Source organism: Lepidothrix coronata, unplaced genomic scaffold (assembly GCF_001604755.1).
Source record: "Lepidothrix coronata isolate B3197 unplaced genomic scaffold, Lepidothrix_coronata-1.0 Scaffold14, whole genome shotgun sequence".
Lineage (NCBI taxonomy): Eukaryota > Metazoa > Chordata > Aves > Passeriformes > Pipridae > Lepidothrix > Lepidothrix coronata.
The window spans coordinates 599,663-615,161 of NW_016690194.1; the positions used below are offsets into that span (position 1 = coordinate 599,663).

Sequence of the window (15,499 nt, forward strand, 5' to 3'; positions counted from 1 at the left end):
GAAGACTGGCCATTATTATATAAATATTAAAACAAAATAACTTCTGTTATACAACTGATGATTTATACTAATGCTTAGTGTTATTTCACGGAACCAGAGAACTTAAGGTATAGGAGAGGTAGGAACTTGAAGCATTGGTTCTTTTTTGTACAGTTTGGTTCATGTTCAGCTGTGGAAAGTACTATTGAAGCTTGGTACTTGTGTGGTGTTGGGGAACAAAAGCCAAAATTAGGTTGGGATTCCATTCAGGTTTCATTCAGATCAACGAAGTCTTTTCAGCAGGATGTTTCATGCTATTTATTTTATTCTGCTTTGAAATAAACAAAGGAGAGTGGCCTCAGGCCTGCTGGATTTCTTCTTTCTCTTTAACTGCAAGTACAATTTTTAGTCGTATCTTCAGCAGCAGAAAGGGGATGTAAAATTGAGGCTTCTGTTTGAACCTCTGCTTCGTACTTTGTCAGAGCCATGGTTCTGGTCTGGCATCTCAGGTGGTATCTGTATAAAACAGCTACTATCTGCAAAGAGCACTCTTGCAAAGAGACTGCCTGGCCTGGCCAGGCCATTGGTAGGGCCAGCTGCATAGAGAATGCAACTCTCTTATGCAAGCCTTGAATACTGTGTACTTCTGTTTTCCAAGGTTGTGCTGCATATCAACAGTGGATTACCACTACTGTGATGATTTAAATTGTAGAAATTATATCGGGAAGAATTGGTAGCCAGGATAGTTTTGAATTACCTTGTCTTGGTGGGAACAAAAATTTCATGTTTTGAATAAAGAGATGTACTGGTGTTTCTGCATGCAGTGAGGTATCAGTAAGCTTTAAAAAAAATCTCAATTTGACTGCAGTAAAGCCTGACATTTCTCTTTTTATTTCAAGAACATTTCTGATAGACTGCATTGGGAAAGGATTTTGATTGATTCTGTGGAATCTGCTTTGTCTTACTTCTGATGGCATTATGAGTGTAGTTATTTTGCTAAAGACATATAAAAACATACTTATATTTAAGAACATTTTTGTTTTGTTGTATTAATTCATATTTTGTGTTGTAAATAGCGTGTTATTTAGTATTCCAACACATATTCTGTTGAACCAATAACAGAGAACGAAGATAATTCCTGTCTAAAGAAGCTTAGGCTAAATGATATTGCTTTTTCCATATGTTTTGTACTATAAGAAAAATTACAGTGGAATATTTTTTGCTTGTGTCTTCTAGACTCTCAGCAGAGAGTTACAACACAGCATACAAGAGCTGAGAACAAAAATCAAAAAGGCAAAAAAAGTGGGCAAGATGAAAGCATGTAAAAACTGTCTTTCCCAAGAGTCTGTTCAGTTGGCAGCATCTATCCTTAATGTTTCAACAACTGATCTTGAGGAGATACTAGATGTAGAAGACGAGGAGGTAAGTTATTTTAAGGACATCAGTAAAACGGAGCTAGATGAGAAGATGCTGTATATTTCCATTCTTGAGGAAAAGGATTTCCAGGTAAAGACTGAAATTTCATTGGGCAGCATCTAGCACATAAATCACAGAACGATTTAATTTAAATAATAAGGTCAGGTTAGAGACTCATAAGGTGGCAAGACTTCAGGCATGCACAAATATAAACATACTGGTTTGAGCATGTGGATGTAGAGACAGTATTTTCCTTTTTCATGAGACTATTTGGCAGGGCTGTACATTATAAATAGACTTCCACATTAATGAAAACAAAATTAGAATGCGTCTTGCTGTGACAGATTGATTTCGTTGATGCTTCCTTTCTTGAATTGTGATACCTATTAAAGGTATTTCTGGTAGACAGATGGTTTCTGGGGAAATCCATTGCCTTTTTTTGTTGATTCTATCATACATTTTACTATGAAATATTTGATAGTGTTTCATCAAATCACCCTCTATTAAATAGATACAGTAATAGGATTTCTTATCCATATTTATTTAGGACTGATCAAATAATACATGAAAAAGCCCGTACAGTTGCTTTAATAAGTGTCTAGGAGTTGACCAATATTGGCCTGTAACAGTACTCTGGTGATGACTTAGATTCAATCTTATTGGAGCTTTATATTAAAGAAGCCACAAAAGAGAGTTTTCACGTTGGTTAAACAGCAGTGCGTGGTATGTGTATGCACTGATATGGATTACATTCATGAATACAAATATAATGGACTGATCCCTGCCCTCTTTACTAACATTTATACATATATGCCCTGTAAAGCGATTCTCTTTGGCAGAATTGTTCCACACTTACCTCATTCTCAGAGTAATTTCTACATCCTTTGTCTTTTGTTGTAGTCGCCACTGTGCATACATGTTAAAACACAAATTTACTCAACTATAAATAGAAAACAAATTTAAAGCACAGGTGATGAATTTGCACTACACATACACTACATATTCCATTTATCAGTGCATAGACTCAGGCACCATTATGTTGAACTCATAAAATTTAGACGTAGATCATACATAGACCTGTATATTCATATAAAGAGAGCGTGCCATGCACGTTTTTAGGGACATGCACAGACAAGGGTGGGTTTATAAATTTAACAGAGCACTGATACTTGGTGGATATGCTTCAGATAACTAATTTTGCAAGCATAGTTCCCACTTCCACATGCTTTTTATTTAATGTATACCCAATTACACATTTCCTTTATTGTTTCTTATGTGTTTCTATTTTTTAGGAAACAGCAAAGACAAAAATGGAATTTGAAAAAGATAAAGAATGGCTGCAGCGTATACAGAAACTTACGGAAGCACAGGTGCTCAATTTATATCTTCCCTTAATGAATTATAATTTTGTACTCTGAGTAGCTAAGTGGTTTTAGGTTGTAATTAATACATTGCATTTGTTATTATGTTACCATCGATGGTCCCAAACTATACTGTGATAAGGCAATGTGAAATCCTTGTTTCGTAGCATTTTGTTTTTATTTCTTTTAAAGGAAGAGTCACTGCATAAAACTGAAGAAATGTTACTCTAGGATTTGTGATAACTTAACAGCTGAAACCAGTGAAACAATGCTGGAGAAAACCAGCACAGATCTTGGCAAATGTTAATTGAATTATTGAAACAGTGTGTACTGCTTGCTAGAGTGAAAATGATCCATTCTCTCATACCTCTTAGGAAAAAGAGACTTTTTTTTATGTGCCTTTAAAGTTACTAGTTGTTATGGACACCTGAGGAGTTCATGGGTTTCGATGACCTTTTACTGCGGACCTGTTTCTAGTCAATTCATGTTTTCCTCATAGCCAGACAGCTGTTTATTATCGTGTCTTCTCGCATTCTCTACAATATTTTCTACTGAGACCTCGAGCAGCTTGTTAGTGGGAAGTAAATATTGATTTGGCATCCTGTCAATGCAGAAAGAATGAAAAAATTTCCACCAGAGGCCCCTCAAACATTTTCCTATCGACATTTTCTGGGCAGAGAGGAAAGCTGCATAGAGGATGACAAGTCTGAGACTAGTAGAAATCCCTGCGGGGTCCATTGAGACTGCTGCTGTGACCTGTGTGATACTTTTTCTTCTCTTTCAAGTCTTTTTTTTTAATACACACAGAATCTGCTGGGATGCTCCCCTCTTGTAAGTGATCAAGGGCAGTTTATTGGCAGGTGAGAGCCCAGCTTTTGTAGCCATAGTCAGTTTTTGTTTGGACATCACTGACAACATATACCGACTCTTGAAACTTTTCCATTATATTTTTAGTTGTCTCCTTTATTTAGATGATGGATAGCTGATGTCTGAAAGGAAATAAAATTTGATTTATAAATACAGTGTTCCTAATGCATATTCACTAGCATGGGTCCATTAGCGATGTAGTTAATAACAGTTAAGAATGCAAATGATTGAAAATATTTTGAAAGCCATTTCAGGGGAACATACACATCATACATTTTATCATGAACAGCTTTTGTGTCTAGATTGTATCTTGTGACCAGATTTTAAGAAATGACAGGTTTTCCCTCTTTCATTATCAAAACTTACTGCCATTAAGACTGCGTAATTGCTGCAGCAGAGGAGATGGAAATATCAGCGTGCTTTTACTGGCTTTGTCAGATATACTGGCATTTTAATTAAACCTCATGAAACTCAGCAGTAAAAGCACAATTATTCATATTCATTTAATTGCCTTAATTTTAAGAATTTTTTTCAAAATCTATACATTTCAAGATTTTGTACGTATTACGAGCTCTAAAGCAGGAATCAGATTTATGGAATATAATGAAGACTTCTTGCTCTATCTTTTGTTATCATTCTTTGGTAAATCAGTAAAAACTTCATAGCAGAATTTTATCACTTCTCTTTATCTGCTATAGACAGACAGCAAAAACCAGGGCATGGAGAGTGAAGGAATTATTGACTATGAAACAAGCTATATTAGGATTGCAGAGTCAACTAGGGATAGAAGAGCTCATTGCTCTTAGCTGTATAAGTTGTGTACAAGTAATTGTGATTTTCAGTGATTTTTGCTCCATCTTGTGGGTTCCTTAGGAGGAACACTGAGGGTGTAAGTAATTTTGTGGCAAGCAGCCCATTTTTAGAATTGTGAGAGGATTATAGTGCTTTTTAGGAGCAGCCAGCTGTGCTTTTCATTTCTGTACATGTTAAGGCACATAGATGGAAATTGTTAAGATTTATTCCTCTGTATTTGGGAGCAGCTCATGGAAAAGCTCTATGCCCTTTAAAATGCTTTACTCGTATCTTGTAGAGCTTGGTTGTGGTTTCTTTTAGTAAGCTTTGGTAATTCTTCTGATCAGAAAACTAAAACTCATGCTGAAATGTAAGCTTTCTGTCAGACTTTGCTCATAACAGACTGGCTACTTAGTGTTACATGTTGGCAAACTGTGTGCCATTTGCAATCTTGAACAAAGATGCAGGATTGCCCTTTTCTATTTTTCTGAGTAAAGGTTCTGTTGAAAAGTGCATCAGATCTCCTAACACTGCAGTTTGATATAGTGTCTATTTGTGCCATTGAGCCAGGACTTTGGAACATAATTGCCCAGCAGTATTGATTTAATTGCCTAGGTTTATTTGTGGACTCCTAATTATTGACTGGAGGTAAATTTAATGGAGAAACTTTTATGAACACTGGGAAACTGCTGCTATTGCTGTTATACATAATGAACTGCATCATATCCCTTTAGATCATTCTTCAAACTAATTTTATTCCGCTGTGACAGTACGATAACATTTAAAATGTCATAGACGTTTTATTTTTATTACTGACATACGCCATTTTACTGCTGCATTAGAATTTTGGGGGGGACTGAGGGAAGCACTAGTTGCTTTTTACTGTCATTTTATAGATTTTCCTGAAGTGTAATGATAAAGGATAGCACACCTCTATTTTCACTTCATCTGTACCTTTATTTTCCATGCTCTTATGACTTGAAAATGTCTAATATCCGTCAGCTTTACAAGAATATTAATATTTTAGTGATAAATATTTTTGCATTCCTGACACTCACAGGCACCAGTCAGAGTTTGTGTCTTTATTTTGTCGACTACTATAGAAACACATGTCAAGAAATTATACCACTGCTAAGAAGCTTATGATTTGGAAGAGACATCTCTACATTGGGATGTTATTACGTAAATACAGATCATATAATATGAAAGTACAGTCATGTTATGAATTTGGCAGAGCTGGGAAAAATCACTTACTGTCTAAATCTACGTTTGAATGGCCAAGAAGTGGGGTTTTTCTGTTGCTTTTCTGTATTTATATGGTAATACCCTAGAGTGTTTTCACTAAAGAATAAAAATAAATCATCTTAATAATTGCCATTAGGATAAAAAGAAAATGGTTCGCTTGCCTATGAAGAACCTGAATGTAGAGAGGTTTCACATGAGTGCATGCAGATAGCTGCTACCTGAATATGAGTAGAGGCATCAGACTCATTATGCATTACTATTTGAGCTCAGGAGAAGTTGGGAGAGGTATGACAATATAGACTTTTGAGCTTTCAATGGTTTATGGTATCTGGGAGGGAACAAATATGGTTATCTCAATATGTTTGTGCGTTTACTGCTTGCAAGGCAAGTGGTGGGGCTTTTACCCACTTTATCCCTTACGTCTGTGTGTGTGTCTTATTAATTGAACAGCTCTCTCTTTTTACAAATATAAACACACACCCCAAAAATCCCCAAACAAAATAGCAGTCTTCTCTATTTTTTTCTCATCATAGGAAACTTACATAGCTAAAGCAAGAGGATGACTTTTATTTCATGTAACTTAAACATGATTTTTTATGCCACTCTCAGCTTTCAGTCATTGTGACTGATTGTAAGGAACATCATCTCAGAACAATCCATTAATAATTTCGTATGTGAGTACAGCATGTTAGCCCAACCCAGATTGCTGCCTGAAGTCTTCAAGAACTATTTTTTAGTAAAATGCAAACATCTATCTAACTTTTCCAAGCAGTGAAGCAAATGACAGCATTGATTTAGTATGTCCCTATGAGATCTGCTTGCCTTCTCTCGCTTCTCATGTACTCCTAGGGATATCACATAAACAAAGCTGCCTAGTAAAATCTTTACTCTTTTGACTTCATTATGAATCTAAATATCATATTCCAATGGTGAAAACTTCCACAAAGGCTCCCTTCCCTCTGTTCTGTGGGCATTCTGTAAGTATGTATGTAACCCATTTCTAGAACAGGTTTTGGAACAGTATGTTCACTAATCATCAGTAGGGATTTTCCCCAGCCCCTTTTTAGGATTTGCACTGGCTTCCCAATACAGATTTGTTTTGCTGTCATCTGGAAATGGACACCTACAGCTATGGTTGTTTCCTTTCAAATTCTTCCAGTTGGAACTCACCTGCTTTGCTTTCATTAGACTGTCTCCAGTCTGTCTTTTCTTTGAACAGGTCTCTACTCACTGCCTGTCCTCTGATCACACCCACATATTGACCCGTGCACAAGTAGCTGCACACACTCACCACTGCAACTCATCACCAGGTATTTCAAGTACCTACACCTTAAAAAGCAGCACCAGCGTAGTCTAAACCATATTGTGGGCACCACTGGCATTGACATCAGACCATCAGAAAGTAACCATGATTTTGTTCTCACTACAAGAGTAAGAACTTAGTCCTGTGCATTGACAGTCCACTGCAGTATAAATCTGTGTTTTATCAGATTGATGTAACAAAACCATGTTACATCACTTGTTCTGAACTGAAAACGAGGAGAAATTGGCTTGATTACTCAGAATAAGAATACAGATGGGCCCACACATCTTTATATAATCAGGTATATACAGTCATCACAAAGCAGAATAAGAACAAAGAAGTCAGGAACAACAATGAAGTGAAGCATTTCTCTAATTTATTTTTTTTTTAACTTTGACTTTTATTTTATGGTGAAATTAGGAGGCTTTGGTTATTGGTCTGAGTTTCTAGTTTTATTTCAAATTATTTTTTTGTGGTTCACTTACTTCAATTTAAATCAGCTCTGCAGTGCATTTGAATAGTTTTCTTGGGCAAGTGTATTATACTGATGATCCATATGGGGAGATTTAAAATAGTTGTAACCACTAATTTATGTACTCTAAAATTTAAATACCTTTATTTTTATGATAGCACATTTTAGATTTTGTAAAGCAGAAGACAAGTAATGCTACACTCTGCGAATGGAGACACTGTGTCTCATCAGAACAACAACGTTGCCTTGCATTCATTATAAGTCTTTTCATGGGCAAATATGTGTATATTTATACACTTGTGTTGAGGGAGACTCAGTCATGTGGTGTAAGGTCGATAAGTATTACTAGTTTGTTTTTCACAGAAGGGATATCCAAAAGAAGCAAACTTAAGGTCAGAATAAATAGGTGAGAGAAACAGAATTAACTGTCACCATTTCTGACTTTTTAGGATCATATTACCTTACATATATCCATACACCAAGGTATCTGTCTAATAAGTTGTGTAAGAAATATGCTTTTCATTCATACGGCTTTCTAGTATCAGAGAATAAATCTGTAAGTCTGGAAAGATGTATAAATAAATAAAATTCTTTAAATACACAGGTAGTGGATTTAAAGCTTGCGCTTTCAAATGTTGTGAAATGAAGTCAATTAAATACTGCTTCTCTTAAAGCCTACCATAATGTACTGATTTAGGATCACTGCCCATTCAGTTAGATGGATTGTGGCACAGATAATTATAAAGCATTTGAAAGAAGTACCATTGTGTATTAAAATATCTAACTGTCATGGTATAAACAAGTTTTGACTCTTTAGGTGTGCACTTTGCACTCACTGAACTTCCAAAGCTTTCCCCAAGCACATGGCAGGTTTGGAAGCTGGGATAAATAGAGACATCTTCAAAAGTTGTGAAGTTCTAGAGAAAAATGTAAAGGAAAGCTTCCCAGTATAATTACAGAGCCATCATTAAAAGTAAATCTTACAGGCTCCTATTAAAGATGAAGACTCTAGAGATCATCCAGTTCTGGGTGTCTGTATAGAAAGAAAACCAGATAGAACCATACAGTACTTTCTCTGAAAACAACAAATGTTGAAAGAATGACATAATGTTCCACTTCCAAATGTTCTTGATTTAAATGAGTCATTTAAATGGAAAGGGTTCTTAAAATATCACTTAGCTGTCACGTGGAAGCCACAGAGAGAAGTGATCAGCAAGTAAAATTTAGCAAGAATTATATGAGCCAGAGACATCAATAAGAAACCATTCATCTCAGGTACAACATTAAGGAGGTGAAATCTATCAGAAATGAATGAAGTCAAGCTAGGCCAGAAGAATTAGAGACTTTGAAGTAATGATATAGTGTTCTCGAAGAAAACATATTTAGACAAAGAGAGAGAGCAATTAGAGTGAACAGGATGCTGGAGTCTGTGTTTTTAAAGCATGATAGCAAATAAGTCTCACAGAATGTCAGGTAAGATTATGTCTTATATTACGCTGAATAGATTTGTGCTCAGTGAATTCGATCCCTCTATTCCCCCAAAAGTCATCACAATAGCACACAGGAGAAAACTGACAGGTGTAGATGACTACTAGAAAATTCTTACCATAGGCATAAGTTATTTATGACAGATGGAGACATGTCTGGCCAGAAGTACCAGCCCTTTAAAACTCCATTTCCTGTAGAAAAGAGAAATAATGTGTATTATTGTCCTTTTTCTGTAACTACAAAGTGACTGTTCAGCAACATGCAGAATTGCCATTATAGACACTTCACAATGGATGATTGCTATTGATAAGATTTTCCTTGCTACCATTTTAGACTTTTTTTCTGACTTGTTAGTAATTGCAAATTTCAGTATAGAGATTCATATCTGTATATCAGTTCACACATTACATCAGCATTTGTATTTTATGTACTTTTATATCTGGGTTTTTTATTTGTTTCTTTTGTAATTTTTGTTTCATATATCTAGGAAACAGGCAGTACTCCATCTGGCGTAGGTACTATATAATTTTCTCTTTAAAATGGAATAAAAAAGTGAAAAAATAAAATCAGGGCAGCAACACTGAACTAGACAGGAATTCTAGTTGAAAAAGTATTGCATTCAACTACAGTTGTGAAAAGCACAAGCAGGTGATTGGCTTGTTTCACCAAATGCTATATTTTACCAAATTTTTTTCTGGTGGCCTTATTAAGGTAAAATTCTCTCTCCTTCTGATATGAGAAAAAGCTGTTAACTGCTGGTGTGGGGCTGATCCCTCAGTCACCACTGGTCTCTCCAGGAGTTCAAGGAAGCTGACAGAGCTCTGTGAAGCTGATAGAGACTTTTCGACAGTGAACAAAAACTGCCTTGCTCTCCTCTGTGGCACAGCACTGGCCACTCTGAGTGGCGCTGCCATGACCAGTGTTCTATACCACCTTTAAAAATACTTCCCAGCAAACAGTGAACTGACACATCAAGACTGTGAAAGAAAACCCCTTAAGCATTAAGGAGATGACACTGAAAAATATACCAAATATCTTTCTTTTAAGGCATCAGTTATGCAAATACAACTCTTATACAGAGGAGTTAGAAAAGAGGGCTTCATTTTTCTCTGTAGATATCACAGAATCACAGAATATTCAGAGTTGGAAGGGACCCACAAGAATCGTCAAGTCAAACTCTTAGCCCTACACAGGACCATCCCCAAGAGTCACACTATGTGCTTGAGAGTATCATCCAAACACTTCTTGAACTCTGGCAGGCTTGGTGCTGTGACCACTTCCCTGAGGAGCCTGTTCCAGTGCCCAAACACCCTCTGAGTGAAGAACCTTTTCCTAATATCCAACCTAAACCTGCTCTGACACAACTTCAGGCCATTCCCTTGGGTTCTGTCACTGGTCACCACAGAGGAGAGATCAGTGCCTGCCTCTCTTCTTCCCCTCATGAGGAAGTCGTGACTGCAATGACGTCTCCCCTCAGTCTCCTCTTCTGCAGGCTACAATTTTTTGGTATCATGTTTTAGAGAGGCAGACGTTTGTGGCTTATTCCAATTAATGCACTTGGAGGTTTGAGGTTTTATTTTGCTTTGACTGGTTTTTTGTGGGTTTGTGTTTGGGGATTTTTTTTTTTTGGTTTTGTTTTATTTTGGTGTTTTGGTGGTGGGGGTAGTTTGGGGGTTTGGGTCTTTGTTTGTTTGTTTATTATACAAGTTTTCATGTGTGAGTCTAAGGCAATTGACACAGCACTGAAAATTATACTGGTAGTTCTGTCTCATCCTCCTGAGAGTAGTGAACATACACTCATATACTACCATTTCTGCATGCCCTAGAGGTGACTGTAACCTTTTATTGATCAGCTGATTGAAGAGAAATGACAGAGATGCTGGTACTGCAGTTTACATCATTAACATGGTCAGTAAAGCATGAATTGTTCAATAAGGAGTTTATCTTTTTTCATTTTACTCTGCTTTTATATCATTTTTATGATAGAGAGCAAATTTTCAGACACTAACCGAGCAGATGAACTTTAAAGATCAGATACATCTGTGTGTGGTAATTGTCAGAACTAAATGTTATCTGATAGTTTAAAGATATTTAATAAATGTCTTTCACATGAGGAAAATGAAGTCCAATGATCATTTTTCTTACTATGTTTCTTTTTCAGTTTCCTTTTGCCTCACACTTAATGGATGTCGTACTGGAAAAATTAAATGAGAAGAAGAAACTGGTAGAAGAGTACAGTTCTCTCATGAAGCAAACTCTATGATATTGCTAAGACCTATCTTTGCAAAGTGTGTCCTCTTCACATAAAGAACTGTCAATATGCGTGTTCAATACAGACATAGAAACTATGAACTAACTAATTGTTGAACACGAAGAATTAATTAAATTTCTATTAGGAAGCAGTGTGGTATTTGATTCCTGAAGACAGAAATTGCTTCAAATCAATGCAAAGTTCAAAATTATTTTTCTTTAAATGCATTGGCAGTGAACACTAGTGCAGGCTTTGTAGAGAGAAGATGTCTTTGTTACGACTAATATACATCTGTACAATTTTGAAAGCACAAAATGCACTGAAGTAACACCTGGTTGTACTAATCAGAACAGTAGAAGTAGGATTTACAGTGTCTTGGTGTAAATGCTAATTCACGTAGAAAATACACCTCAAAAGGAGAGAACTCAGCCTGCTACTTTTTTCTCAAAACTTACACATCTTGCTTTACTGGCCCTGCAAATTGCTGTATCTCCTGGGCAACTGGGTATGGCAAGATGTCTTTTCTTGACCCAAGAGTAAACAAGAGCAGTGAATGGTGCAGAACCCAATTATCTACTTCATCTGAAGACAGAGAGCAAAACAAAATCCTTAAACCCACTGAAGCCAGATTTATTCACAGGTGTTCCTGAAGTTATAACACTGCTAGTCTTTCTGAAAACTTTGCTGGAAAGGTTGCCAAATATCTTTCAAGATCTTTCTTAATCTTTTAAAGGTATTTTAATGGTATTTTCATTCAACTTCTCTAATTTGATAAACACAAATGAAAATGAAAATATCAGTCAGCATTTTTTCAGTGAAAAAAACCCCAAACATATAGTTTGAGATATTTTTGTAAGGAGAATAAAAAGGGTGATATTACAAAGAGAACAAATTTTTGCCTTTCACAAGTGTGGAATTCTGTGTGCAATAAACATACTTGTTTTTACTGCTGATTTGATCTTTACTCCACCAGCAGAAGAGATGGTCTCTCAAAAATTTTTATTTCTGTAAAAGGATTAAAATTAATTATTTTGATGTTGTTTTATGAATATTTTAAAAATCCCCTTACACTAGAACCAGGCTCATTACACATGCATGTTACAAATTTCATGAAGAACTGATTCTGGTTTAGGGAGAAGCATTAGCTCAAGGCTTTCAAGATGATATTTCCAAGAAAGCTAAACATGAAATATATTAAATGCAGTGCTGTTTTGAACTAACTGTACCTACGAACAACCAGAAAAGCCACTTAGTCCGTTTTTCTTTTATTAAGGTAGTTTTCTATGCTGGTGCTTCCTGATATGGCCTCTAGATGGCAAACTTTCACAAAAAATGGGCTCAGTGCTGGCTGCCGTGAGCGGCCTGTGCTGGACCCCCACGCAGCCAGGCTGGAACATTTGATTACTGCAGCCCCTGAAGTGCTGTGTCGGACAGACTTGTCCCTCGGGCAGCAATAGCTGATCTCTGTGCTTGTGAAATAGGTTGGCTGTCTACAGCCATTACCATACAGTGCAGTGACACAAGGGTGAGACTCTAAAACAGAACAGCTTTTATACATATATATATGTGTGTCTCTGTGTGTATGTATAAAAGTTGTTCTATACGCACACACACGTGTATGTATGCTCGCATGCATACATGACCATACATACATAGATGTGAAATATACAGCATTGTATAGAGCTTCAAAGTTGTTTAGATGTTCTGACCCTCTCAAAAGAGTCACTGAGGCTCAGGCAGCTGTAAGTGAGGAAGTCTAGGGCATGTGAGCTGGCTGTACAAGGCAGGGATTCCTGAGTCCAGGAGCACGCAAACAGCAGCCCCATGACCTGGATGGCTAGAGCAGCCATGGGGAGAGGAGGGGACATTGCCAGGAGCAACCAAGGGGAATTTAAATGGCTCTAGGGAGTGGGGCTGACCCAGGGCACTGGAAACAGGAGTGGGCAAACAGGGATGTGATACAATAGTGAGGGTGTCATAGCAGTGAAGGTGTCAACAAACAGTTATTTTGCAGAAGGTGTGCTGTGGTTGAAAGAGCCGTGTTGCCAGGTGAAGGAGCTACAGGAGGAAGTGAACAGGCTTTGTAGTATTTGAGCAAATGAGCAAGAGAGAGACTGATTACATTCAGAGATGCTACAGCCTCAAGACTCTCGGGATTCTAGAACCTCCACTGTAGTGGAGAAGCAGGTGGACTTGGAAGCCTACAATGTAAGTAGTTAAGGGAGTTGTTAAAGAGTTGTTAAAGATGGTCAAGAGTTTGTTAAAGATGAAGGATGGGAGATGATCACTGCACATACCAGGAGAAAGGTTCCTCCTCCTCAGAATCTGACAGATGGAACTGGTGCCTTCTAGAACAGGTATGACGCTCCAGCACTAGAAGGCCAGACAGCTGATGAGGTAGCCAAAGGTCCTTCTGGGATAGAGGGGCCTCCTGAAACCACCACCTGTATCCTGCATCAAGACCTTTTCTGTCAAGAGGGAAAGAAGGATAGTTATTATAGGAGACTCCGTACTAAGGAGAACGGAGGGCCTGATATGCAGACCAGATCCAACTCACAGGGAAGTTTGCTGTCTCTCAGAGGCTTGGGTAAGGGACGTTACTAGAAAACTCTCTAGTCCAGTAAGGCCCTATAATTACTGTCAGCTATTGGTTGTTCAAACTGGCAGTGACACGATAACAAAGGGCAATCAAAAGAGACTTCAGGGCCCTGGGACGATTGGTAGAGGGATCAGGAGCACAGGCAGTGATTTCCTAGATCCTTCCAATAACAAGGAATAATATTGATAGGAATAGGCAGATCCATCAGGTCAACGAGTGCCTCTGAGGTTGATGTGATTGGAAAAATTTTGGATTTGTTGCCCATGGGATGATCTACTCAACACCTGGTCTACTGACACCTGACAGGATGCACCTATCTCAGAAAGGAAACAGAGTTCTAGCACAGGAGCCAGCAAGGCTTGTTGACAGAGCTTTAAACTAAATTGGGAGGGGGAAAGGGACAAAACCAGCCTTGCCAGAGATGAGCGATGGGATGCTGTGCCAAAACTCGAGAAAATCAGCACTCATGGGATCCCTCAATCTGCCTCACAAGGTGTTGGCTACAATGTACCACACCTGAAATGTTTCTAGACTAACACACACAGCATAACAAACAAGAGGAGCTTGAAGCTTTGGCCCAGTCCCAGGGATTTGACATCACTGGCATAAGTGAACCCTAATGGGATGAGACTTGTGACTGGAGCTGGATTGTCCTGTTAGATGGGTTTCAAGCTCTTCAGGAGGGATAGGCAGGGCAGAAGAGGTGGAAGAGTGGCACCGTATGTATGGAGCTCACAGTTGGGAATGGCACAGTTGAGAGCCTCTGGGTAAGATCAAGGGGAAAGAAAATAACATGGATGTAACTGTTGGAGTCTGCTATAGACCTCCCAGCCAGGACAATGACACCAAAAATTTATTCTTTGAGGAACTGAGGGACACTTCCAGGTCAAATGCCCTTGTCTTTGTGGGGTACTTCAACTTGCCAGAAATTAATTGGGAGCCTCACAAAGCTAGTACAACCTAGGCCAGAAGATTCCTAAAAAAAATGATTGACAACTTTATGGAACAGGTCCTATGGTCCTTTCCGACAGGTCCTTGCCGACTAGGAAAGATGCTCTCCTTGTCAAGAGAGTAGATATCATGAGTGAAGTGGAGATGGGTGGCTGTCTTGACCACAGTGACCATGAAGTGATCGAGTTTAAAAACTCCATTGATGGAGGAAAAGTGCCAGTAAAACCTCAACTCTGGACATGAGGAGAGCAGACTCCAGGCAGGTGCTGGGGTCCGTCAGTGCTGGTCGCTTTTTAACCATCACCTCCTAAGGGCACAGGAGCAACAATTCCCAAATGTCAGAAGTCAAGCAGGTGAGGCAGAAAGCTGGCTTGGCTAAACAGGAATCTTCTCTTGGACATAAGGCAAGAATGCATGGTGTATGCCCAGTGGAAGCAAGGTCAAGTCACATGGGAAGAATTCAGAGATGCTGCTTGCTGCTATAGGGAGAAAATCCCTGCAGCCAAAGCCCAACTGGAGCTGCAACTGGCCAGAAATGTGGGGGACAATAAAAATTGTTTTTTCAAATATGTTAATGTCAATAGGCAGCATAGAAATATCATTGGCCTGTTACAGGATGAGGATGGTCATCTCACAAACAGGGACAGACACAAGGCAGAGATGTTTAATGCTTTCTTTGCCTCTGTCTTCAACACTGATGATGGACCAAGGGGATCTCAGTGCCCTGAGCTGGAGGACTGTGACTGCGAGAATGATCTCCCAGTCGACCCTGAAA

The 15,499-nt window shown here is 38.2% G+C and overlaps 1 protein-coding gene across 26 annotated transcripts in view; it reads left to right on the forward strand.

Annotated features, from left to right (window-relative positions):
* The window catches only part of CNTLN (centlein), a 272,029-nt gene extending 256,766 nt beyond the window's left edge, over nucleotides 1-15,263 (forward strand). For 15 of the 26 annotated variants that reach the window (XM_017806135.1, XM_017806130.1, XM_017806150.1 and 12 more), the window contains 5 exons: nucleotides 1,216-1,401; nucleotides 2,688-2,765; nucleotides 6,880-6,970; nucleotides 7,799-7,841; nucleotides 8,711-10,172. In XM_017806135.1, coding sequence (XP_017661624.1) covers nucleotides 1,216-1,401; nucleotides 2,688-2,765; nucleotides 6,880-6,970; nucleotides 7,799-7,841; nucleotides 8,711-8,750 — 438 coding nt within the window. In that variant the 3' untranslated portion in view covers nucleotides 8,751-10,172. Of the gene's footprint in view, nucleotides 1-1,215; nucleotides 1,402-2,687; nucleotides 2,766-6,879; nucleotides 6,971-7,798; nucleotides 7,842-8,710; nucleotides 10,173-10,749; nucleotides 10,832-11,084; nucleotides 12,204-13,188; nucleotides 13,712-14,804 lie in introns of those variants that run through there. The other 11 variants (XR_001873364.1, XR_001873365.1, XR_001873367.1 and 8 more) reach the window with 11 other exon arrangements.
* Nucleotides 15,264-15,499: the final 236 nt, after the last annotated feature.